The sequence below is a fragment of the Coregonus lavaretus genome, assembly GCF_964263955.1.
Source record: "Coregonus lavaretus genome assembly, contig: HAP1_SCAFFOLD_626, whole genome shotgun sequence".
NCBI lineage: Eukaryota > Metazoa > Chordata > Actinopteri > Salmoniformes > Salmonidae > Coregonus > Coregonus lavaretus.
The window spans coordinates 220,277-247,770 of NW_028159851.1; the positions used below are offsets into that span (position 1 = coordinate 220,277).

A 27,494-nucleotide genomic window follows, 5' to 3' on the forward strand; every position below is an offset into this window, starting at 1 on the left:
TGTAGTGAAGTAAAAGTAAAAGTTGTTAAAAATATAAATAGTAAAGTACAGTAACTTACCTGGGGTCAAAGGTCCCTGATTTATCACTAAAATGTATAGGATGATCCATAGAGATGTCACTCCTCATGGACAGATGACTTGGTACTGGAGAGACTGATCTCAGAGTTTGGTTGGAGATTCTGGAAAACATAATAAATGACCATGAAACTAAATTTTAAACTATATCAAAATTATATTTCAATAGATCAAATACATGACATAAAGCATTAAAATATATGCCATTACATGAAGCAACAAACATGCAGCTCTAGCAGGGCAGGAATTTGACAAACTGACTTGTTGGAAAGGTGGCATCCTATGACGGTGCCACGTTGAAAGTCACATATGCATCGTTTTTCAAAACATAGTGAACCTGGAGGCAAAAAGCGAACCCCACATTCTAACTAAATGTTGTTTATTAGCACTCAAATCTATCAATGGCATTTTCGGCACAATTTGGTGAAAGCCCCAAAGCGTTCAGAAAGCCTCTGATTCCCATCACTAGTGGACACCCCAATGAGTGTCTTTCAGAACCCCTCCTAAAACCACCTGTTTCGTTTTGGTTGTTGTTAGTGACTATTTGTTAGTTCCTTCTTCTGTTTGAGAGACAATGTTTTATTTCTTGTTGAGGAACGTAACAATGTTCATGTGATTGAATTAAATCACCCGACTGTTTGGATATGTCTGTTAGTAAATGTTTTATTTCTAAGAGATCATGAGTAAAAGAGAACAATTTACATTCTAGAATGAGTTGTCACTGTGTTAACCACAACCAACATTCTGCATCTCTGTTTAGGGGTCAGTGGTCTAAAATGAGTCTCTCTGGGGAGAGAGAGGAGGGGGGCCCTGCCTCTAAAATGAGTCTCTCTGGAGAGAGAGAGGAGGGGGTCCCTGCCTCTAAAATGAGTCTGTCTGGGGAGAGAGAGGAGGGGGTCCCTGCCTCTAAAATGAGTCTCTCTGGGGAGAGAGAGGAGGGGGGCCCTGCCTATAAAATGAGTCTGTCTGGGGAACATGACACCAAAGCTAAGAGGTGAGATGACATTTTTATGAAGAATATATTAATTTTATTTACAAAATAAATAGCTATCTTAAGATGAATGCACTTACTGTAAATCACTCTGGATTAGAGTATCTGCTAAATCAGGAGTTCTCAATCCGGGGTCAGTGGAGGTACTGCAGGGGTTCTGCAGCACCCTGACTGGACTCGTTGCAATGGAAGACATTTGATAGAATTTTAATACGACACAACCACTTTGCCTACTCTTCATTATTGCCTAATATAATGGAATGCATATTTCTTTAACCAATTCTGATGGTTGTTACAAGCGGAATTTTGACAATATTACCGTTATACCAACACACTCTTCACATCCGTTTAACAACTCTAAATAGCTTTGGCATAGTAGGCATCAAGTCCCTTGTCAAAAATGTTGCCTACAACGTTGCATACAATGTTCGTTTTCATCGAACACATATTTCGCCCTAGATGCCTTCAATTGCCCAATTTATAGCCATGGCCAATTTAGGATTATTTTTTAACAACGTGATGTTGCGCTCCAAAGGGATAACTTGAAATAACATGATGTAGGTAATTAAATAATCAAAAGAAAAACGTGTTTATTATACACTTAGAAAATAAGGTTCCTTATAGAACCAGAAATGCTTCTATCACTTCCTTAATATATGGAACCACTAAAAGTTATATATATTTTTGGGTTCAGTGAAGAAGAACCTCTAGAGTTCTGATCAACGAAAAGTGATTGTTTTGAGGATGTGAACCCAGCAGCCTTCCAGTGGTCAGATCAACCCCGCCCGTTTTTTCCAGCGCCCGGCCCGGGATTCGAACCAGCCACCTTTCTGCCATAGGTCCAACTCCTGCCACAGCTCCAACTCCTTAGCCGCTGGGCGAAAACCTGAGTTACTCTTCAGAAATAAGCATGAGTTAAAATGCCAAAATGAAGACAACATGCTATGCAGACATTAATGGTATCACTTATACATAATTATTATAAAGAAATCATTGCCAAAAGCACAAGACATACGGTTGCATGTAGGTCTATATTATTTATGGATTGATCATATAGAAGTATAAAAATATTATTTTTAACTACTCCAAAGCAATTACATGTGGCGCAGGAACCACTGACTCGCTGCATTATTCTATAGTATTATCAAGACACCTGCTGTTAATTCTTAACTGGTTAGGACAGCTCATGATGTGTCCTAAATATCTACCGACTAGGTGGGACTAGAGGCTTCATGCATAGCTTTAATTTATACCCATAAGAGTAAAATGTCTTTATTCTCAGCACTTATACGACCAATGTTCTAATCTGAGATACTTTGTGGATATGGGCCCAGATCTCAAAATATTGTTATAAAAAAAACTTTGAATGTTTGTTTTACATATAAAAATAAATAAAATAATATTACTAAAGTAAGCCACTGTAAAGACTGGGTTTAGTTTATTGTGTTCCTCTGCTCATGTCCGCGTTCTGGAACTGTCCGCGTCCCCGTACAGAACTGTCCGCGTCCATGTACGGTTTGGCGCCAAGCATATTGTCCATTTACGCGCTGAGTGGACAAGGTGATGTTGGGGAATAACGACGGAGTTCGTTACAGTGTTGAGACGCCGAAGTTTATTGTTCAATTTGCTTTTTTGCGTAATGGTCAGTGACAGTATGAGTGTAGCCAGATCCTTTTCACTCGCTATCCTTGTTTCATCTTGTGGTTCACCGGATTCGTCATCATCCTCGAGGGACAGACGAACGATCTGCTAGCTAGCCAAGCTAGTCGGTACAGCTAGCTAAGCTAGCTACTCTACCAGCAGCATCCTAGTTATCCTGGCTATCACTACATCATCACCGGCTGCCTGCATTTCTTGTGGACCGATGGAGCTCCCTGGTTGTTTCTTCCACCTGTTAAATACCGTGGAGGGCTTCTCCCTCTCTCGTTGACAGATGCTTGCTTCCTACGCTCCCTCTGTCCGGTTCTCCTCTCTTCACTAGATGGACTGTAACTTTAGTGTCCAAGGACCAAACTTTTGAATATTATTTTCAGGGCGCCTCAACTGGGCTCCATTACATTTTTAACACTTTTTTTCCTGATAAAAACTAGTTAATTGCGTCCGCCATGGCGCCCAGTTTCATAAAATTACATTATGTCCCTCGTAATGAAGTAATCGCGAAAAAACATGACCTTATTTTAGGTTTTTATTTTCAATTTAATTTAATTTTCACCCTACCAGCTCCTATTAGTTCTATTGAGCTCCGTGGCACCGACTCTCTTTCCGAAAGTTCTATTCCCAGCCCATTGTTCTGCGGCTAAACACCAGCTTCACTATTGTTATCAATGAGACCTGCCTGTGTTATCCCTGTAGGTTTACCTCAGGTAAGTTACAATTAGCAAGGTTACAGATACTTTGTGACCGCGCTCACTGTTCGCCTAAGTACATGTTGTGGTGATCCACAGTCTAAGAAGTGATGGCTGGCGGATTGCCATCAAACATTAAACATTTTCTGGTTATGGTTAACCATATTTATTTTAAGAAAAAAGTGTACAATCTAAACAAAACGAATGTCCCTGTCCTCTTTTTCAAGATGTGGCCGATTTAAACAGCCAGAAGACATTTTTAAATTAAGAAATAACAATGTTTTTGATGACTTGTTGTTTCTATATTGCTGCTGGGTAATTTGATATGCATCAAAATCTTCGTTCGTAGGCATCAAATTGAGCGAATGCTGTGCAGGTTCACTGAGTTGCAAACCGAATGGGTATAATGGGGTGATTGTTGTCTAATCGGGTGGTCTAGCTAATGGATTTGTAGATCTGACGCAGTTGCTACCTCAGATTATGAGCCTAGGAAGTGTCATGAATGAGTTATGTAGTAACCACATACGGCCACAAGGAGGAGCAATAGTGCCATAAACCCATACTGTTTTTTTTGCCTTAAAACCCCACATTAGTTTTTATTTTTCAAATGTGGTTTGAACTGGGTGACCTTGTAACCTCTATGTGAAAGTCCAGCAATTGGAGCGGGATAGGTGGGGCAGGTTTGAGACTGATCTAAGGAATTAACAAGAAAAATACACTTTATTTCTCAGCTGCCTCACCAATGTCTGTACTTGAATTAATCACTTTTAATTGCTAAATATTTCCAATAGATGGCAGCATAAGACCACGAAGCATCAGTTGTAGGCTACAAGCAGCAATATGATTGACATAAAATAGCATGCAACCAAATACTATATGTCCCATGATTTTCAAAAATGGTCACTCATTACTTTAGTAAACTATATATCTCGTATTAGGCTTGTGTTGCTTTTGGAAGAGCAATTAAATAGTGACTATAGCAGGTGTTGAACCCCGGGTAAATAATCACTAGTCAGATGCTCCAACCTCAACCCTAGTATACATGCATTATAAAACATGATCTTAATATCTGATATTGTGAGTAAACAACCTCGGAATAGATAAGACAAGAGTGCGTCTTCCAGCCCACCAATAAATTACATCATGCAACCCTCGCGGTTAGCAAATGTACCTCAACATGCCCCTCGCTTGTGCTAGAAGGCAGAGTGCTTGCTGCTGGTTGATGAATCTGACAATGAATGTACTAGGAAAATACGGGGCGCCTCAAGTTACATTTTTTACAACGTTTATTTCCGATACAATTAGTTCATTGCATCCGCCATGGAGCCCAGTTTCATAATATTACCTTCTGTCCCTGGTTATGAAGTAATCGCGAAAAAACAGGCCTTATGTTTGGGCATTTTTCACCCTACCAGCTCCTATTAGTTCTATTGAGCTCCGTGGCACCGACTCGCCTTCAGAACGTTCTATTCCCAGCCCATTGTTCTGCGTCACAATGCCAGCTTCACTATTGTTATCAATGAGACCTGCCTGCGTTTACCCTGTAGGTTTACCTCAGGTAACTTATTATTAACAAGGTTACGGCTACTTGGTGAGCGTTAACCCTGTAGGTTTACCTCAGGTAACTTATTATTAACAAGGTTACTGCTACTTGGTGAGCGTTAACCCTGTAGGTTTACCTCAGGTAACTTATTATTAACAAGGTCACGGCTACTTGGTGAGCGTTAACCCTGTAGGTTTTCCTCTGGTAACTTATTATTAACAAGGTTATGGCTACTTGGTGAGCGTTAACCCTGTAGGTTTACCTCAGGTAACTTATTATTAACAAGGTTATGGCTACTTGGTGAGCGTTAACCCTGTAGGTTTACCTCAGGTAACTGATTATTAACAAGGTTCCGGCTACTTGGTGAGCGTTAACCCTGTAGGTTTACCTCAGGTAACTTATTATTAACAAGGTCACGGCTACTTGGTGAGCGTTAACCCTGTAGGTTTATCTCAGGTAACTTATTATTAACAAGGTTACGAATGCTGCGCAGGTTCACTGAGTTGCAAACCAAATGGGTATAATGGGGTGATTGTTGTCTAATCGGGTGGTCTAGCTAATGGATTTGTAGATCTGACACAGTTGCTACCTCAGATTATGAGCCTAGCAAGTGTCATGAAGTGTCAGGTCTCCCGAGTGGTGCAGTGGTCTAAGGTGCCACTAGAGATCCTTGTTGTCGTAGCCGTCCGCGACCGGGAGACCCGTGGGTTCGCTTCCCACTGTGGGCCAGTATGAAAAAATAAATAAATAATGTATGCACTCACTAACTGTAAGTCGCTCTGGATAAGAGTGTCTGCTAAATGACGTAAATGTAATGAATGAGTTATTTAGTACCCACATACGGCCACAAGGAGGAGCAAGAGTGCCATAAACCCATACTGTTTTTTGCCATATAAACCCTAAACCTAACAATCAATCAAATGTATTTATAAAGCTCTTTTTACACCAGCAGATGTCACAAAGTGCTATACAGAAACTCTTACCCTACTTATAACCTATTTTAGCCGTAACCCTAACCCCTAATTCTAGGGTAGGGTAGCCTAGAACACTTTTAGAAACTATTTTAGTAATAATATTATCTTAGTAAATACAATTATAGTATTAAATAGCGTTTTGATTATTTTGTTGTTGTTTTATTATATGTATAATTGCAAGACAGAACACTTGATAAATAAGACAATTTTGTTTTATTTTTCAAATGTGGTTTGAATTTGGTGACCTAGTAACCTCTGTGTGAAAGTCCAGCAATTGGCGTGGGGCAGGTTTGAGACTGATCTAATACACTTTATTTCTCAGCTGCCTCACCAATGTCTGTACGTGAATTAATAACTTGTAATTGCTAAATATTTCCAATAGATTGCAGCATAAGACAACGAAGCATCAGTTATAGGCTACAAGCAGCAATATGATTGACATAAAATATTATGCCACCAAATACTATATGTCCCATGATTTTCTAAGATGGTCACTCATTACTTTAGTTAGCTATATATCTCGTATTAGGCCTGTGATGCTTTTGGAAGAGCAATAAAATAGTGCCTATAGCAGGTGTTGAACCCCAGGTAAATAATCACTAGTCAGATTCACTAACCTCAACCCTAGTTTACATGCATTATAGAAAATAATCTTAATATCTGATATTGGGAGTAAATAACCTCGGAATAGAAAAGACAAGAATGCATCTTCCAGCCCGCCAATAAATTACATCAAATCAAATCAAATGTTATTTGTCACATACACGTGTTTAGCAGATGTTATAGCGGGTGTAGCGAAATGCTTGTGCTTCTAGCTCCGACAGTGCAGTAATATCTAACAAGTAATATCTAACAATTTCACAACATATGCCCAATACAGACACATCTAGTAAGGAATGGAATTTAAGAATATATACATATATGGACAAGCAATGACAGAGCGGCATGGACTAAGATACAGTAGAATATTATATTATAGAATACAGTATATACATTTGAGATGAGTAGTGCAAGATATGTAAACATTATTAAAGTGACCAGTGTTCCATTTCTTAAAGTGGCCAGTGATTTCAATAGGCAGCAGCAGCCTCTAATGTGCTAGTGATGGCTATTTAACAGTCTGATGGCCTTGAGATAGAAGCTGTTTTTCAGTCTCTCGGTCCCACCTTTGATGCACCTGTACTGACCTCGCCTTCTGGATGATAGCGGGGTGAACAGGCAGTGGCTCGGGTGGTTGATGTCCTTGATGATATTTTTGGCCTTCCTGTGACATCGGGTGCTGTATGTGTCTTGGAGGGCGGGTAGTTTTCCCTGAAGGCAGAGTGCTCGCTGCTGGTTGATGAATCTGACAATGAATGTACTAGGAAAATACGTTTTTCTCGACCAGAGGTGACTAAATTAATGTTCAGGCTTATTGATAATTGTTATAGTAATGAAGTATAATTTCAAAACATGAGCATAAAAACAGGTAATAATAAACATGAATCATCATTATATTATTTCACAGTAATCTGTTAATTGCTTTTTCAGTCGTTCCTCTTGCGTTAGCAGTGTGGAAAGGGACAGTAAAAAGCGTGTGCAGGAGTTTTCCTGTGAGGGGGAGAAGTGATGTATCCAGGGAGAAAATGAAATTAACCTTCTGAAATGTCATTCGTGGTCTTATGCTGCCATCTATTGGAATTATTTAGCAACTGCAGTAGTACTGAATAAAGTATATCCTTACTAAAGTAGTAATTACTCAGAATTGCAAAATATGACATTTTCTAGTTCATTTTAATACTTACAACCATAAAATAACAATTTATAGCATAACAAACAATGAAACTGACATAAACCAAAAACACCATACATTTAGTTAACTGTATATATATTATTTATTTAGATGGGTGACATTATCTGCCAAAGTAACACCACTGTAGATAAAGAAGAGCTCTCCAGTAGGTTAACCAAAACATTCAAAGGCCAATTTCTCAAAAGTGTGGTTACAAGTTTATCATCTTTCAAAGCAGAATTACTTTCCCATTGTTCCTCAACTGTAGTGTATGATATACCTTTTTCTAGCTGAGTCTCTACTTTTATCCAATGTAAAAAAACACAATTTCAAATTTTGCTACAGAAGACCGAATCGAGCCGGTCGGTCACATTTGACTGTGTAAAACCTAGCAGTACTACTTATTTCTCTGAGAGTGAGGCAGATATATATTATTACTGTGTAAAACCTAGCAGTACTACTTATTTCTCTGAGAGTGAGGCAGATATACATTAATACTGTGTAAAACCTAGCAGTACTACTTATTTCTCTGAGAGTGAGGCAGATATCTTATTACTATGTAAAACCTAGCAGTACTACTTATTTCTCTGAGAGTGAGGCAGATATATATTATTACTGTGTAAAACCTAGCAGTACTACTTATTTCTCTGAGAGTGAGGCAGATATATATATTATTACTGTGTAAAACCTAGCAGTACTTCTTATTTCTCTGAGAGTGAGGCAGATATATATAACTACTGTGTAAAACCTAGCAGTACTACTTATTTCTCTGAGAGTGAGGCAGATATATATTAATACTGTGTAAAACCTAGCAGTACTTCTTATTTCTCTGAGAGTGAGGCAGATATATATTATTACTGTGTAAAACCTAGCAGTACTACTTATTTCTCTGAGAGTGAGGCAGATACATGCATTTAGCAAAAAAACATGATTATTTGTCTCTCTGAAATGAAACCATCAAGTGATACATTTTAAACAAATACATCTGTCAATCGCATTCCATGATTAGCTAGTGAAAAAACACACCAATCTCTTTCATAATTTCTTTAAACACTAAAAGCTAATTTACGAACATTTCTGAAAATGGATATATAGCGTTTTGGAATGAAACTCTTCTTAAGTTTCCCCATCTGAGCTCAGAGTAGATGAGAGACGTAATGTATTTCTCTGTTGTGTTGAAGCCCAATCAAGCAGGAGAGACCAGCCTCCCCTGTACCCAGCTGTGTGTCCATGAAGAGTGACAAGTCTATGAATCGTCATATATTCTTCAGAGAGGGAGACTTTTCTAGTGAACAAAGGTAAGAAGAACTCATGGGTCATGGTCAGTGAGTTAAACAACACTGACTCTAGTCATTTCTCCTCTCCCATTTGACCATTTATTTTAGTTGTTTTCATAATTCATAGGCTAATCCTTTTTTCCATTTTCATAGTCCTAAAACAATATTAAACAAACACTACATTCCCTCCCTGTGTGTGTGTGTGTGTGTGTGTGTGTGTGTGTGTGTATGTGTGTGTGTGTGTGTGTGTGTGTGTGTGTGTGTCTGTGTGTGTGTGTGTGTGTGTGTGTGTGTGTGTGTGTGTGTGTGTGTGTGTGTGTGTGTGTGTGTGTGTGTGTGCACTCCCTGGATGAGGAGATGTAATCTCATGTTTTGTCCACAGAAACCAACAGGAGAGATCAGAGTCCGAGATTCTGAAAATGAACCAGAAGGAGCTTGCTGACACACTGGAGAAAAGTAAGAGCTGTCTGCCTCATGTTGAATGCTGTTTTATAACATTTAAAAGCTGTTGCTAAAGTACAGCTAAAGTAGCTGTGTAACTCAATGATATTGTAGTAGCCTTAACACAACACCTAGTGACCTCATCAAGTAGCAGCGGAATGTGTTGTGTTGATTAATTTAGACAGAGAGAGAAATATAGGCAACTTTAATAATAGTAATAGAATCAGTCACTGATTGACAGAGAGAGAGATAGACAACATTAATGATACCATCAGTAATACCTAAGAATAATAAGAATAATAAGAATAATAAGAATAATAATAATATAATCAGTCACTCCAGTGTGGAATGCATCATTTAACATTTACACATTCATACAGTCACATAACAGCAGCAGGGATGTGTTGTGGTGATTAATTTAGAGAGAGAGAGAGAGAGAGAGAGAGAGAGAGAGAGAGAGAGAGAGAACATTAATAATACCATCAATAATGATATAAATCAGTCACACCAGTCTGTAATGCATTATGAAAACAGTTAAGAGAATAAATGATTGCAATTTAAACTTTAGAAAACATCCTTACAATACTGTAGGCATTAAAACAGACTTAATATTAATATCCTCTGTGTTATTTCTTCATTCAGATGAGCTTGCTGTGATTTGCCAACGTGAACTCAAATCGAATCTAAAGAAGAAGTTTCAATGTGTATTTGAGGGGATCGCTAAACAAGGAAACCCAACACTTCTCAATAAGATCTTCACAGAGCTCTACATCACAGAGGGTGGAAAAGGAGAGGTCAATAATGAACATGAGCTGAGACAGATTGAGACAACAACCAGGAAACAAGCAAGACCAGAGACTGCAATCAAATGTAACGACATCTTCAAACCCTTAACTGGACAAGACAAACTCATCAGAACTGTGCTGACAAAGGGAGTCTCTGGCATTGGAAAATCAGTCTCTGTGCAGAAGTTCATTCTGGACTGGGCTGAAGGAAAAGCAAATCAGGATGTCCAATTTGTATTTTCATTCCCTTTTCGGGAGCTGAATTTGATGAAAAAGGAAAAACACACTTTCATTGAACTTCTCAATCACTTCTCAATGGAAACCAAAGAATCAAGAATCTCCAACTACGACAAGTACAAAGTTATGTTCATCTTTGATGGTCTGGATGAGTGCCGACTGCCCCTAGACTTCCAGAAGAACAAGATCTGTTGTGACGTCACAGAGTCAACCTCAGTGGATGTTCTGCTGACAAATCTCATCAAGGGAAATCTGCTTCCCTCTGCTCTCCTCTGGATAACTACCCGACCTGCAGCAGCCAATAAGATCCCTTCAAGGTGTGTTGACCAGGTGACAGAGGTACGAGGGTTCAATGACCCACAGAAGGAGGAGTACTTCAGGAAGAGATTCAATGATGAGGACCTGGCCAGCAGAATCATCTCACACATAAAGACATCAAGGAGCCTCCACATCATGTGCCACATTCCAGTCTTCTGTTGGATTTCTGCAATAGTCCTTGAACACATGCTGAAACATAAGAGAGAAGAGATGCCCAAGACTCTGACTGAGATGTTCATACACCTTGTGGAGTTTCATACCAAACAGAAGAATGAAGAGTATCTTGGGAAAGAAGAGACAGGTCCACACTGGAATAAAGAGAGCATTCTGTCACTGGGAAAACTGGCTTTTCAACAGCTTGTGAAGGGCAATCTGATTTTCTATGAAGAAGACCTGAAAGAGGCTGGCATTGATGTCAATGAAGCCTCAGTGTACTCCGGATTGTGCACTAGGATCTTTAAAGAGGAATGTGGGCTGTACCAGGACAAGGTGTACTGCTTCGTGCATCTGAGCATTCAGGAGTTTCTGGCTGCTGTATATGTGTTCCTCTCATTCATCAACAACAATGAGAATCTAATGGCCGAACCTCAAGTTACTGAAGTTACTGTCTACAAGAGTGCTGTGGATAAAGCCTTACAAAGTGAGACAGGAAACCTGGACCTTTTCCTCCGCTTCCTTCTGGGCCTCTCACTGGAGTCCAATCAGAAGCACTTACGAGGTCTACTGACAACAACAAGAAGCAGCTCACAGAGCCATGAAGAAACAGTGAAGTACATCAAGGAGAAGATCAGGGAGAATCCCTCTCCAGAGAGGTGCATCAATCTGTTCCACTGCCTGAATGAACTGAATGACCATTCTCTAGTGAAGGAGATCCAAAGCTACCTGAGCTCAGGAAGTCTCTCAGAAGCCAAACTGTCACCTGCACAGTGGTCAGCTCTGTTCTTAGTGTTGCTGACTTCAGAAAAGGAGCTGGATGTGTTTGACCTGAAGAAATACTCCAGATCAGAGGAAGGTCTTCTAAGGCTGCTGCCAGTGGTCAAAGCCTCCAGAGCTGCTCTGTGAGTACATAAAATGACATTTAAGTACTAATCATCAGGAAGAAATATTCAGTTTAGAGAAAAATATGAATTATAATATGTAGATAATATATATTGAAAAACATATTGAATCAATGCATTGATGTTCACATTAGTATAACAATATGACCATACAATTCTAGGAGACGGAAGATGAATCTATATGTTGTTTAAGAGAATAAACCAAATGCATCTGCCATTGTCCATTAACAGTGTGTTTGTGAAATCATGATGATCTCTCTGTCAGGCTGTCAGGCTGTGGAGTCACAGAGGAAGGCTGTGCTTCTCTGGTCTCAGCTCTGAAGTCAAACCCCTCACACCTGAGAGAGCTGGATCTGAGTAACAATGACCTGAAGGATTCAGGAGTGAAGCTGCTCTCTGCTGGACTGGGGAATCCCCACTGTAAACTGGAGACTCTGAGGTCAGTATTCCTGTAGTTGGTCTGATTTCAGATGAAATGTTTCATATTAGGTGACAGTACATAATGTCACCTTTTATTTGAGGATATTTTCATACATATCTGTGTTACTGTTTAGAAATGAAAGCACTTTATGTATCTAGTTCTCCCATTTGAAAAAGTCATAATAATTTGGACATATTCATTTATATTGTATTAAAGTAGTCATAAGTTTAGTATTTGGTCCAATATTCTTTGCCTGCAGTGATTACATCAAGCTTGTGATTCTATAAACTTGTTGAATACATTTGCAGTTAGTCTTGGTTGTGTTTTGGATTATGTTTTTCCCAATAGAAACTGAATGGTGAAAAATGTCCTGTCATTTTGGAGTCACTTCACTTGTATTGTCAGTAAGAATAGAAGATGTTTCTGAACACTTCTACATTCATGTGGATGCTACCATGATTATGAATAATCATGAATGAATCATGAATGATGATGAATGAGAAAGTTACAGAGGAACAAGGATCATACCCCCTCTGTTATTGGTAATGGTGAGAGTTAGCATGTTTTGTTGTAGCCTCTGTAACTTTCTCACTCATTATTATTCATGATTCATTCATGATTTTTCTTAATCATGGCATTATCAGGATTAATTTAGTAGTGTTTAGAAACATGTTATCTACTCACTTCGACAGAAAATTACTCCAGTCATCATCCACCATTCAGTTACTAATAGGCAAAACATAACCCAAAACACAACCAAAACAAACTGCAAATGCAACCAACGAGTTTGGGACCAAATACTCAACTTTTGACTACTTTAATACACTGTAAGTGAATTGGTCAAAATAGTTATGACTTCTTCAAATGGGGGACTAGATACATAAAGTGCTTTAATTTCTAAACGGTGAAACAGATATGTATTAAAATACCCTCAAATAAAAGGTGACATTATATACTGTCACCTCATATAAAACATTTGATCTCAAATCCAAAATGCTGGAGTATAGAGCCACATTTAAAATGTTATCTTTGTCAAAATAGATATGGTGTGGACTGTATACTCAATACAATCTAAATCTGATACCTCACTGTCTGTCTTTTGACTGATACTGCTTTTTAAACTGCTCTGGTCAGTCTACTCAAATATTTGTATTATACATGTTTCTCTCTACAAGCAATATTATGATAATTTCTAATAATGATACATTAATTTATGAATAGATATGGCAGGTTTCAGGACACTGATATATCTGAATATGTTGAAAAAATATACTGCCACTATTTTCACCACCAAAGAATAGCAGTGTGGTTTTAATATGATTTGACTCTTTGCAGGCTGTCAGGCTGTCTAGTCACAGAGGAAGGTTGTGCTTCTCTGGTCTCAGCTCTGAAGTCAAACCCCTCACACCTGAGAGAGCTGGATCTGAGTAACAATGACCTGAAGGATTCAGGAGTGAAGCTGCTCTCTGCTGGACTGGGGAATCCCCACTGTAAACTGGAGACTCTGAGGTCAGTATTCCTGTAGTTGGTCAACAAGTGATAACTTTTCACCAGATCCACATGTGTTTACCAGGCACACATAGTCCACACCATATGTGTTTGGACAGTGAAGCTTACCGTTTTACATTTGGTGCTATGCTCCAGCATTTTGGATTTGAGATAGAATGTTTCATATTAGGTGACAGTATATAATGTCACCTTTTATTTGATGTTAATGGTGAGAGGTTAGTTTGTTTTGTTGTAGCCTCTGTAACTTTCTCATTCATTTTTATTCATGATTCATTCATGATTATTCTTAATCATGGCATCATCAGGATTCATTCAGTAGTGTTTAGAAACATGTTATCTACTCACTTAGACAGAAGATTAATCCAGTAATCATCCACCATTCAGTTACTATCGGGCAAAACATAACCCAAAACACAACCAAAACAAACTGCAAATGTAACCAACGAGTTTGGGACCAAATACTAAACTTTTGACTACGTTGATACACTATAAGTGAATTGGTCAGAATACTTATGACTTCTTCAAATAGGGGGACTAGATGCATGAAGTGTTTTCATTTCTAAACGGTGAAACAGATATGTATTAAAATACCCTCAAATAAAAGGTGACATTATATACTGTCACCTCATATGAAACATTTGATCACAAATCCAAAATGCTGGAGCATAGAGCCACATTTAAAATGTTATCTTCGCTGTCAAAATATATATAGTGTGGACTGTATACTCAATACAATCTAAATCTGATACCTCACTGTCTGTGTTTTGACTGATACTGCTTTTTAAACTGCTCTGGTCAGTCTACTCAAATATTTGTACTATACATTTTTCTCTCTACACACAATATTATGATTTTTTCTAATAATGATATATATATGGCAGGTTTCAGGACACTGGTATAAATTAAAATGTTGAAAAAATATACTGCCACTATTTTCACCACCAAAGAATAGCAGTGTGGTTTTAATATGATATGACTCTTTGCAGGCTGTCAGGCTGTCTAGTCACAGAGGAAGGCTGTGCTTCTCTGGTCTCAGCTCTGAAGTCAAACCCCTCACACCTGAGAGAGCTGGACCTGAGCTACAATCACCCAGGAGACTCAGGAGTCAGACTGCTCTCTGCTGGACTGGAGGATCCACACTGCAGACTGGAGAAACTCAAGTATGTAGAGGGTTTATGTCAATGTTCATATCAGACATGTTGGAGTTATCAGGCTAGTTAAGACAAACATTCTGACCACCACTTGGACTAAGTTATATAAAGACTGTGTGTGTGTGTGTGTCCAGTGTGTGTGTGTCCAGTGTGTGTGTGTCCAGTGTGTATGTGTGTGTGTGTGTCCACACACACACACAAACACACACACACACACACACACACACACACACACTGGACACTCACACTGAACACACACACACACACACGACACACACACACACACTGGACACACATACACACTGGACACACACATACATACAGGACTCACACACACACACTGGACCCACACCTACACACACTGGATCCACACACACACACTGGATACACACACACACACTGGATCCACACACACACACTGGATCCACACACACACACTGGATACACACACACACACTGGACACACACACACACTGGACAAACACACACACTTGACACACACACACAGGACACACACACAAACACACAAACTGGACACACACACACTGGACACACACACACACACACTCACACTGGACACACACACACACACACACACACACACACACACACACACACTCACACTGGACACACACACACACACTCACACTGGACACACACACACACACACACACACAATGGACAAACACAGACAAACTGGACACACACACACACACACACACACACATACACACTTGACAAACAGACACACACTGGACACACAAACACACACTGGACACACACACACTGGACACACACAAACACACTAGACACACATGACAAACACACACACACACACACACACACACACACACACACACACACACACACACACACACACACAAACACACACTGGACACACATACACACACACTGGACACACATTGGACACACACACACACACACACAAACACACACTGGACACAGACACACACTGGACACACACATACACTGGACACACATACACACACACAAACACACTCGACACACACACACACACACACTCACTCACACTGGACACACACACACAAACACACACTGGACACACACACACGCACACACTGTACAAACACACTGGACACATACACACAAAGGACACACACACACACACTGGACACACACACACACTGGACACACACACACTGGACACACACACATACACAAAAAGGAAACACACACACACACTGGATACACACACACACACTGGACACACACACACACACACTGGACACACACACACACTGGATATGCACACACACACACACTGGACACACACACACACACTGGACACACACACACACACACACACACACACACACTGGACCCACATATACACTGGACACACACACACACACACAAACAGGACACAAACACTGGACACAAACACACACACACACACACTTGGACAAAGTTATATGCTGACTGTGTGTGTGTGTGTCCAGTGTGTTTTTGTATGTGTTGGTGTCCAGTGTTTGTGTCCTGTGTGTGTGTGTGTGTGTGTGTGTGTGTGTGTGTGTCCAATGTGTGTGTGTATGTGTGTGTGTGTGTGTGTGTTTGTCCAGTGTGTGTGTGTGTTTGTCCAGTGTGTGTCTAGTGTGTTTGTGTGTGTCCAGTGTGTCCATTGTGTGTGTGTGAGTCCAGTGGGAGTGTGTGTATGTGTGTCCAGTGTGTGTCTGTTTGTCAAGTGTGTGTGTGTGTGTGTGTGTGTGTGTGTGTGTCCAGTTTGTGTGTGTTTGTCCAGTGTGTGTGTGTGTGTGTGTGTGTGTGTGTGGACACACACTGGATATGCACACACACACACGCTGGACACACACACACACACACTGGACACACACTCACACACACTGGACACACACACACACTGGACACACACACACTGGACACACACACACTCCCACTGGACACACAAACACACTAGACACACACTGGACACACACAAACACACTAGACACACACTGGACAAACACACACACACACACACACACAAACACACACTGGACACACATACACACACACTGGACACACACACTGGACACACACAAACACACTAGACACACACTGGACAAACACACACACAAACACACACTGGACACACACACACTGGACACACACAAACACACTAGACACACACTGGACAAACACACACACACACACACAAACACACACTAGACACACATACACACACACTGGACACACATTGGACACACACACACACACACACACAAACACACACTGGACACAGACACACACTGGACCCACACATACACTGAACACACACACACATACACACACACACACACACACACACACACTCGACACACACACACACTCACTCACACTGGACACACACACACACACTGGACACGCACACACTGTACAAACACACTGGACACATACACACAAAGGACACACACACACACACACACTGGACACACACACACACACACACTGGACACACACACATACACAAAAAGGAAACACACACACACTGGACACACACACACACACACACTGGACACACACACACACACACACTGGACACACACACACACACACACTGGACACACTCACACACACTGGACACACACTCACACACACTCCCACTGGACACACATACACACACTCCCACTGGACACACATACACACACAATGGACACACTGGACAAACACACACACACTGGACACACACAAGCACACTGGACACACACAAGCACACTGGACACACACAAACACACTGGACAAACACACACACACTGGACAAACACACACACACACACACACACACACACTGGACACACACACACACACACACACTGGACCCACATAAACACTGGACACACACACACACACACACAAACAGGACACAAACACTGGACACAAACACACACACACACACTTGGACAAAGTTATATGCTGACTGTGTGTGTGTGTGTGTGTCCAGTGTGTGTGTGTGTGTGTGTGTGTATGTGTGTGTGTGTCCAGTGTGTGTGTGAGTTCACGTGTATCCCTCAATGACTGTCTGTTCTTCTGCTTACCGCTACAGTGTGGAACATGGTGGAGAGAACACAATGAAACCTGGACTTAGAAAATGTGAGTGTTGACTGCTGTGAAGAATATGACTAAGAATAAGTCTTAATTCAAGTGAAGTAAAAGTCAAAGACCACCATCATTACTTACTTGGTCATATTAAATATCAGCTGTAGTTCTACAAAAGCACAAATCAGGGACACCAAAGTTCACAAAGAGTTGCTTTGACAATGTGTGTGTCTGTGTATGTGTGTGGCGTGTTCCTGTTACGTTAGAAATGTGTGTGTGTGTTCATGCATGCATGAAGGTGTGTGTGTGTTCAGGGTGTGTGTGTTCATGCATACAGATGTGAGTGTTTATCCAGTGTGTATCCAGTGTGTGTGTGTTCAGGATGTGTGTGTGTGTGTGTGTGTGTTCAGGATGTGTATGTTCAGTGTGTGTGTGTGTTCAGGATGATGATGATTTCTAATATTGTGTCTGGTTTCATCCATCAGATGTCTGTGATCTCAGACTGGACCTAAACACAGTAAACAGACGCCTCTCTCTGTCTAAGAAGAACAGAAAGGTGACACGGAGGAGAGAGGAGCAGCCGTATCCTGATCACCCAGAGAGATTTGAGATCCTTGGACAGGTGCTGTGTAGAGAGGGTCTGACTGGGCGCTGTTACTGGGAGGTAGAGTGGAGTGGGATTGGGGCTGGTATAGGAGTGGCATATAAAGGAATCAGCAGGAGAGGAAGGGGTAATGGCTGTGGGATTGGATCCAATGACAAGTCTTGGAGTCTGAACTGCATCATCAACATATACTTAGCCTGTCACAATAATAAGTTCACTACCATAGACGTCCCCTCCTCCCGCTCCCACAGAGTAGGAGTGTATCTGGACTGGCCAGCCGGCACTCTGTCCTTCTACAGAGTCTCCTCTGACACACTGACCCACCTGTACACATTCCACTCCACATTCACTGAGCCCCTCTATCCAGGGTTTGGGGTTCATCATGTTGATGACTCAGTGTCCCTGTAAATAATAACCATGGTAACAGGGTTCATGATTAATTTTGGGGTTTGGTGTCCTCAGTCAAACACACACTGGACACATACACACACACACTTTACGTACACACACACACTAGACACACACTGGACACACACACGCACAGGACACACACACTGTACACACACACACACACACACACACACACATTAGACACACACGCAATGGACACACACACATTGGACACACACACTGGACACACACACACACACACTGGACGTACACACACACACTGGACACACACACACACTAGACACACACACACACACACACATTGGACACAAACACACACTGGACACACACACACTGGACACACACACACACACTGGATACACACACACACACACACACACACACACACTGGACACACACACAATGGACACACACACAATGGACACACACACACACACACACTGGACACACACACACACATGCACTGGATTCACACACACACAAACACACACTGGATACACACACACACACTGGACCTACCCACACTGGATACACACACACACACACACACACACACACGCTGGACACACACACACACACGTGTTTATAGACTATATCAGGAAAAAATGTGGGGACATGCCTTTCCCAAGGTCCAAGAGACCTGGGAATCAGAATAGTTCCATCCCATGATTATAGGAATACATCCATCTGTTGAGATATTGTCTAGGGCTATATTTTGTTCAGACCTGATTTTAATAGTATATATGAGGACTTTTTCGGGTTAATGTGACTTATAAGGCCCATAGCAACAGCACCCCATAGATACACACTCGACTTTCAGGTTTATGTGACTTATGAAGACCCTGTAATACAAAAAATAGGGTCTGTATTTGAACGTGGTTCCGGTTACATGTTGAAATGTCTGCATAAGAATCATAGGTGTACAATACTTAACTAAAGCTTTTTTAAAAAATGATAATAATAATCATGCTCACCAGACAGGTAACCTTCAACAGAAATGCCTATCCATGTTCACATAAATATAATATATTCTCAGTCTACTGTTTAAGTCGTATTATTGTTATTTATAACAATAATATATATATATATATATATATATATATATATATATATATATATATATATATATATATATACATTTACAGTCAATATTCATGTAAAAAAAGAGGGAACACTTTATGCCTTTCTTACTTTTATTGAGTGCCAGCGAAAATATGCAAATTAACAAATCAATTGAACACCCAGAATAGACCACCTACACTTTGCCTCCTTCCCTGCTATGCACAAGGCAGTAGAAATTGCATGTTTGAAATGAATGAGAAACTCTCTATTAAAGCATCCAGCTTCTATGAAACATGACAGTGTACATTCAGCTAACCTGTCTAAATAACATAGGGATTTACATCATATTTACATAGTGCAAGTTACCATACACGAGGCCTGTTACAAGCACCCATTGAAATGGTAATAGTTTAACAGTAATTTAAACACCTTGCCACATTCAACAACTTGTGGTTAAGAACAAAGTGCTGCTGAAAACTTGGGAACAATAACAATCCCTTTAAGTACTGTTTATCTCTTTTCCCTGTCAATGAGAGCAGAGTATTAACCTATATCATCAACTGTTATCCCAAAAAAATTTGACCATAAGTGGCAAACATATGCTTATTAATAGCCCTCAATTATACATAAACATACGAACATGTGGGATCTACAGTCGAGCCTATGTGGTATGTTTGTACAAGAACCAACAATATAAATCATTTAAGGAAAATAAAATAATATGAACATGAAACCCACAGATATTAACACTATCTGAGGAGAAGCTGATTGAAATTGGAATTGAATGGTACCTGAGCTACAGTTGGCATGCTCTAGTTCTATCTATTCATCTTCCTTTTTAATGCTACGTTTCTGTTGTGGATGTAGTATTTGATAGTGTAGTGTCGAGCAATGTTGCTAATTATGCTGTGTGACAAGGAGAACCCACTGACGCTGTAATTTTATCATAAGGTTTATTCATAACAAAGGGTTACAGCGTCGATTTACAGATACCTGGAGAATAATCGCCCCATCTCAAATCTGATTATTCTGACCTCTTTTGTCTTTACCAAGTATATATAATCTTTACCAGGATATGGGTGGTTTCCCTACAGACCAATCACCTATCTTCACACAACAGACTTCCTCTGTTCTATGGTGTCACTCTAAAACCGCTCCCTCTAAAACTGAATAAACCTCCTCTCAGGTTCCACTTGAAAAAATTAGCAAAGTCATAATTCTTCATACACTACAATAGCAACCCAGTCTGTCTTTCAGAGCTACTGGCTCTGCTTGGAGGCAGGAGTCACAGTCCTTTTTATCTGGTATTCTGCAGCTTGTTATGAAATTAAGCAAATGCCGCTCAACAGCTTTCACTTCATCACCTGTCCACTTGCTTCTCACCTTCACAGCTTTCAAATCAAATCAAATCAAATTTTATTGGTCACATGCGCCGAATACAACAGGTGCAGACATTACAGTGAAATGCTTACTTACAGCCCTTAACCAACAGTGCATTTATTTTAAACAAAAAAAGTAAGAATAAAACAACAACAAAAAAAAGTGTTGAGAAAAAAAGAGCAGAAGTAAAATAAAGTGACAGTAGGGGGGCTATATATACAGGGGGGTACCGTTGCAGAGTCAATGTGCGGGGGCACCGGCTAGTTGAGGTAGTTGAGGTAATATGTACATGTGGGTAGAGTTAAAGTGACTATGCATAAATACTTAACAGAGTAGCAGCAGCGTAAAAAGGATGGGGTGGGGGGGCAGTGCAAATAGTCCGGGTAGCCATGATTAGCTGTTCAGGAGTCTTATGGCTTGGGGGTAGAAGCTGTTGAGAAGTCTTTTGGACCTAGACTTGGCACTCCGGTACCGCTTGCCGTGCGGTAGCAGAGAGAACAGTCTATGACTAGGGTGGCTGGAGTCTTTGACAATTTTGAGGGCCTTCCTCTGACACCGCCTGGTATAGAGGTCCTGGATGGCAGGGAGCTTTGCCCCAGTGATGTACTGGGCCGTACGCACTACCCTCTGTAGTGCCTTGCGGTCAGAGGCCAAGCAGTTGCCATACCAGGCGGTGATGCAACCAGTCAGGATGCTCTCGATGGTGCAGCTGTAGAATTTTTTGAGGATCTGAGGACCCATGCCAAATCTTTTTAGTCTCCTGAGGGGGAATAGGCTTTGTCGTGCCCTCTTCACGACTGTCTTGGTGTGTTTGGACCATGATAGTTCGTTGGTGTTGTGGACACCAAGGAACTTGAAGCTCTCAACCTGTTCCACTACAGCCCCGTCGATGAGAATGGGGGCGTGCTCAGTCCTCTTTTTTTTTCTGTAGTCCACAATCATCTCCTTTGTCTTGGTCACGTTGAGGGAGAGGTTGTTGTCCTGGCACCACACGGCCATATCTCTGACCTCCTCCCTATAGGCTGTCTCATCGTTGTCGGTGATCAGGCCTACCACTGTTGTGTCGTCGGCAAACTTAATGATGGTGTTGGAGTCGTGCCTGGCCATGCAGTCATGGGTGAACAGAGAGTACAGGAGGGGACTGAGCACGCACCCCTGAGGGGCCCCCGTGTTGAGGATCAGTGTGGCAGATGTGTTGTTACCTACCCTTACCACCTGGGGGCGGCCCGTCAGGAAGTCCAGGATCCAGTTGCAGAGGGAGGTGTTTAGTCCCAGGATCCTTAGCTTAGTGATGAGCTTAGAGGGCACTATGGTGTTGAATGCTGAGCTGTAGTCAATGAATAGCATTCTCACGTAGGTGTTCCTCTTGTCCAGGTGGGAAAGGGCAGTGTGGAGTGCGATAGAGATTGCATCATCTGTGGATCTGTTGGGGCGGTATGCAAATTGGAGTGGGTCTAGGGTTTCTGGGATTATGCTGTTGATGTGAGCCATGACCAGTCTTTCAAAGCACTTCATGGCTACAGACGTCAGTGCTACGGGTCGGTAGTCATTTAGGCAGGTTATCATAAATGGAAACAAAATACAACTGATTAACAATGAGCTCTGCTAAAGTGACAAATGGAGGATATGATACAAAGGATTCTAGTTAGTAGTTATATGATGTTATCAATACATGTGAATACAAAATGCTTACTAACCTTGCTTTCCTTTGGAGCACTTTGAGGATGCTTGGGATGTGACTATTTTACCATGTCTTGGTTGTGTGTTGCTCATGTGTACGTTATCCAAGGTGGTTGACTCAGGAGTGCCCTCCATGTTGTCCAGGGTGGTTGACTCAGAAGTGCCCTCCATGTTGTCCAGGGTGGTTGACTCAGTAGTGCCCTCCATGTTGTCCAGGGTGGTTGACTCAGAAGTGCCCTCCATGTTGTCCAGGGTGGTTGACTCAGTAGTGCCCTCCATGTTGTCCAGGGTGGTTGACTCAGAAGTGCCCTCCATGTTGTCCAGGGTGGTTGACTCAGAAGTGCCCTCCATGTTGTCCAGGTGGTTGACTCAGAAGTGCCCTCCATGTTGTCCAGGGTGGTTGACTCTGGTGTTTGCCTCAGAAGTGTCTGGTCCCTAGAAGTCTCTGTTGTTGAGCCTTTGCAAAGTAATAATGAATGTGATTATGTTCTATGAGCTTTATGACAATACGTTTGCTTGCTTGTATTATTCACTGTAAACAACCTCAATGTCAGGCAATATGCAATTCTACATTAGATATTAACTGATATTTGAGATATAAACATAAACTGATTGCAAATCCATAAATGTGGAATTACTTATCACCACCAATGTGATTGTTTAAAAACAGATAGAGGATCATTTCGATAATCCCCACAGAAATTTGCATTTATGTGACATAACTTAAAGATATTACCACATATATACAAGTCAGGATACCTTTGCATTGATGTAGGTCAGCAATGGTTTCTTCGCTGGAATCATCATCACTCATTTCTACTTCATCTGGTTGGGTAAAAAATATTTACGGCCAATTATTTAAATTAAGGACTAACAACACTTATAATAGTTATATTTGAAGTGGCTAAAAACTATATTTCAAACAAAATTTTACCTTCAGGATTGACCTCAATGTCATCCAGCCCTTTCCCCTGCAGGTAAGGCAGTCTTCCTTTTTCGATTGCTATCAACAGTTTGCTGACTTTTGCGAGCTGCAGGGTACTCTCTGGAAGCCGATAGAATTCTCTATGGACACGGATGTCATGTCCTAGAAAGGTGGCAAGTTGATCCATTTCATTTTCTTTGAGGTTTAGTAGTGTGGACAAAGTGGCGACTTGTTTCCGCAATCTTGTTGAGGTGAGTGCCTCTGGGTTCTTTGCACCACATTGTTTGCATACTTGCGAAAGCAGTCGGAGCCTCTGTAATGGGAAAGGACACCTGGCCGTGCAAACATGTACACATTTTCTTTGTGGACACTCTTTCCTGCTTATCATGAGGAGGTCCATAGCAGCGATCATGTCAGGGGTTAGAAGCACTGGAACCTTTCTTGACCTTTTACCTCGAATCTCAACTCTCTCAAAGTGCTCTGCAAGCTTCCTCTCGAAGTCAGTAAGGCCCCTCACAATGTCTGGATTCAGCTCCGTAAGATCCCTGGATGTGAAAGACTGAAGCTCCAATTTTTTAACTTCCCCTTCCCTCCTTCTGTTAAATAGTACTACCTGCGTCAAAGTCACTTTAGCAAGATTTCCAAAGCTTTTGCTGTTGGGTTCTTCCTCAAGGTCCTTCATACACTTAGCACGCTCAGTAGCAAGAAACGTGTGCAGCACCGACACATCCTCTGTAAAGGGTAAAACCTGTGGTTTATTCCATTTGGCTTGTTGAAGTGTACCCAATGTGGCAGCTGAAATAGACTCTGTCCACTTTTTCTGATGTAAAGTGGCAAATTGCTTTGCAGACTCTGCAACAGCAGGGCGATTTGCAATGATGGCATTGCATTGCACAATGCCTGCAACTTTGGCTAAACTGTGTCCCAATTTCAAAGCCAATGATGGGATTTTATACGAGTTGCTTTCGACATCATAACCAGCAACAGATCTTACTGCCTGTATCACATGGGGAAAGTTACAGGGCATAACAAGGACTTCGGTGCTCTTCAAAGGTGTTAAGCCCTTGCCGTTATCAATAGTCTTGCCATCTCTCTCATTTTTTGGCGTATGTAGTCATTCCTTCTCTCATATGGTTTCCTGGAATTCAACAGTGACTCGCCGATACAAAGGAATTCAGTTTCACTCCTTACAACCGAGGAAACGTCATCCTGGTTCATTTCACAAGCAATCTTCCAAACAGTTTCCTTAACTGAGTCAGGTCTTGGTAAGTGCAGTTGAATCCGTTTTCGCCCAACTTGAGGCTCTCCCTCAACAGACTTCTTCAGGCAGTTTCTCACATGTCTCCATAGGGAATTTCTTGCATACAGTCCTTCGCAAAATGTGCAGTGACGGTAGTCATCAGATGGTTTTGCAGTACTAGGTCTTTTACAGGCAACCATCTCTCCAGTGCCACAGCTTGCCACTTCAGTATTATGGTCAAAGTTTCATCTCTTCTTAAGAGAGCGTAACAACTCTCTTCTTTTGCGGGATCCTTTATTAAAACTGAAAGCCATTGCAACATCAGGCTTTTCACTGTGGATGGATTCGAGGTGTCTTGCCAATTTATACAGTGGGGGAAAAAAGTATTTAGTCAGCCACCAATTGTGCAAGTTCTCCCACTTAAAAAGATGAGAGAGGCCTGTAATTTTCATCATAGGTACACGTCAACTATGACAGACAAAATGAGGAAAAAAAATCCAGAAAATCACATTGTAGGATTTTTTATGAATTTATTGGCATATGATGGTGGAAAATAAGTATTTGGTCAATAACAAAAGTTTCTCAATACTTTGTTATATACCCTTTGTTGGCAATGACACAGGTCAAACGTTTTCTGTAAGTCTTCACAAGGTTTTCACACACTGTTGCTGGTATTTTGTCCCATTCCTCCATGCAGATCTCCTCTAGAGCAGTGATGTTTTGGGGCTGTCGCTGGGCAACACAAACTTTCAACTCCCTCCAAAGATTTTCTATGGGGTTGAGATCTGGAGACTGGCTAGGCCACTCCAGGACCTTGAAATGCTTCTTACGAAGCCACTCCTTCGTTGCCCGGGCGGTGTGTTTGGGATCATTGTCATGCTGAAAGACCCAGCCACGTTTCATCTTCAATGCCCTTGCTGATGGAAGGAGGGTTTCACTCAAAATCTCACGATACATGGCCCCATTCATTCTTTCCTTTACACGGATCAGTCGTCCTGGTCCCTTTGCAGAAAAACAGCCCCAAAGCATGATGTTTCCACCCCCATGCTTCACAGTAGGTATGGTGTTCTTTGGATGCAACTCAGCATTCTTTGTCCTCCAAACATGACGAGTTGAGTTTTTACCAAAAAGTTATATTTTGGTTTCATCTGACCATATGACATTCTCCCAATCCTCTTCTGGATCATCCAAATGCACTTCAGATGGGCCTGGACATGTACTGGCTTAAGCAGGGGGACACGTCTCGCACTGCAGGATTTGAGTCCCTGGCGGCGTAGTGTGTTACTGATGGTTGGCTTTGTTACTTTGGTCCCAGCTCTCTGCAGGTCATTCACTAGGTCCCCCCGTGTGGTTCTGGGATTTTTGCTCACCGTTCTTGTGATCATTTTGACCCCACGGGGTGAGATCTTGCGTGGAGCCCCAGATCGAGGGAGATTATCAGTGGTCTTGTATGTCTTCCATTTCCTAATAATTGCTCCCACAGTTGATTTCTTCAAACCAAGCTGCTTACCTATTGCAGATTCAGTCTTCCCAGCCTGGTGCAGGTCTACAATTTTGTTTTTGGTGTCCTTTGACAGCTCTTTGGTCTTGGCCATTGTGAAGTTTGGAGTGTGACTGTTTGAGGTTGTGGACAGGTGTATTTTATACTGATAACAAGTTCAAACAGGTGCCATTAATACAGGTAACAAGTGGAGGACAGAGGAGCCTCTGAAAGAAGAAGTTACAGGTCTGTGAGAGCCAGAAATCTTGCTTGTTTGTAGGTGACCAAATACTTATTTTCCACCATAATTTGCAAATAAATTCATTAAAAATCCTACAATGGGATTTTCTGGATTTTTTTTCCTCAATTTGTCTGTCATAGTTGACGTGTACCTATGATGAAAATTACAGGCCTCTCTCATCTTTTTAAGTGGGAGAACTTGCACAATTGGTGGCTGACTAAATACTTTTTTTCCCCACTGTAAATGGCCTTTTTACAATAAAGACAAAATTGCTTCTTGTTGTACTTGCTTCCTTTTGCTGTTATTGACAAAGGTGTGACATTTATGGAGCTTTTCTGGTGTGATGTGTTCTCTGATGAATTGGCACTGCAGCTTATTACTGAAGTAGAAGGATTGCTGCGCATCTTTGAATAACTTAATGTTCTTGGCTTCTTTGAACTGGTGGTACTATCCCCACTGTGTGCTGTAACATTCCCTAATGGTGTGTTCTCTGACAATTT

General features: G+C 41.3%; 1 protein-coding gene across 1 annotated transcript; it reads left to right on the forward strand.

Moving 5' to 3' along the window:
- Positions 1-846: 846 nt before the first annotated feature.
- LOC311122387 (NLR family CARD domain-containing protein 3-like) lies at positions 847-12,308 on the forward strand (the record flags this gene model as incomplete). Its single annotated transcript, XM_084196754.1, has 6 exons — positions 847-1,069; positions 8,881-8,997; positions 9,359-9,432; positions 10,060-11,815; positions 12,081-12,172; positions 12,286-12,308. Exons 1-6 carry the CDS (start codon positions 852-854, stop codon positions 12,306-12,308), a joined length of 2,280 nt encoding a protein of 759 aa, XP_084052880.1. The 5' UTR covers positions 847-851.
- Positions 12,309-27,494: the final 15,186 nt, after the last annotated feature.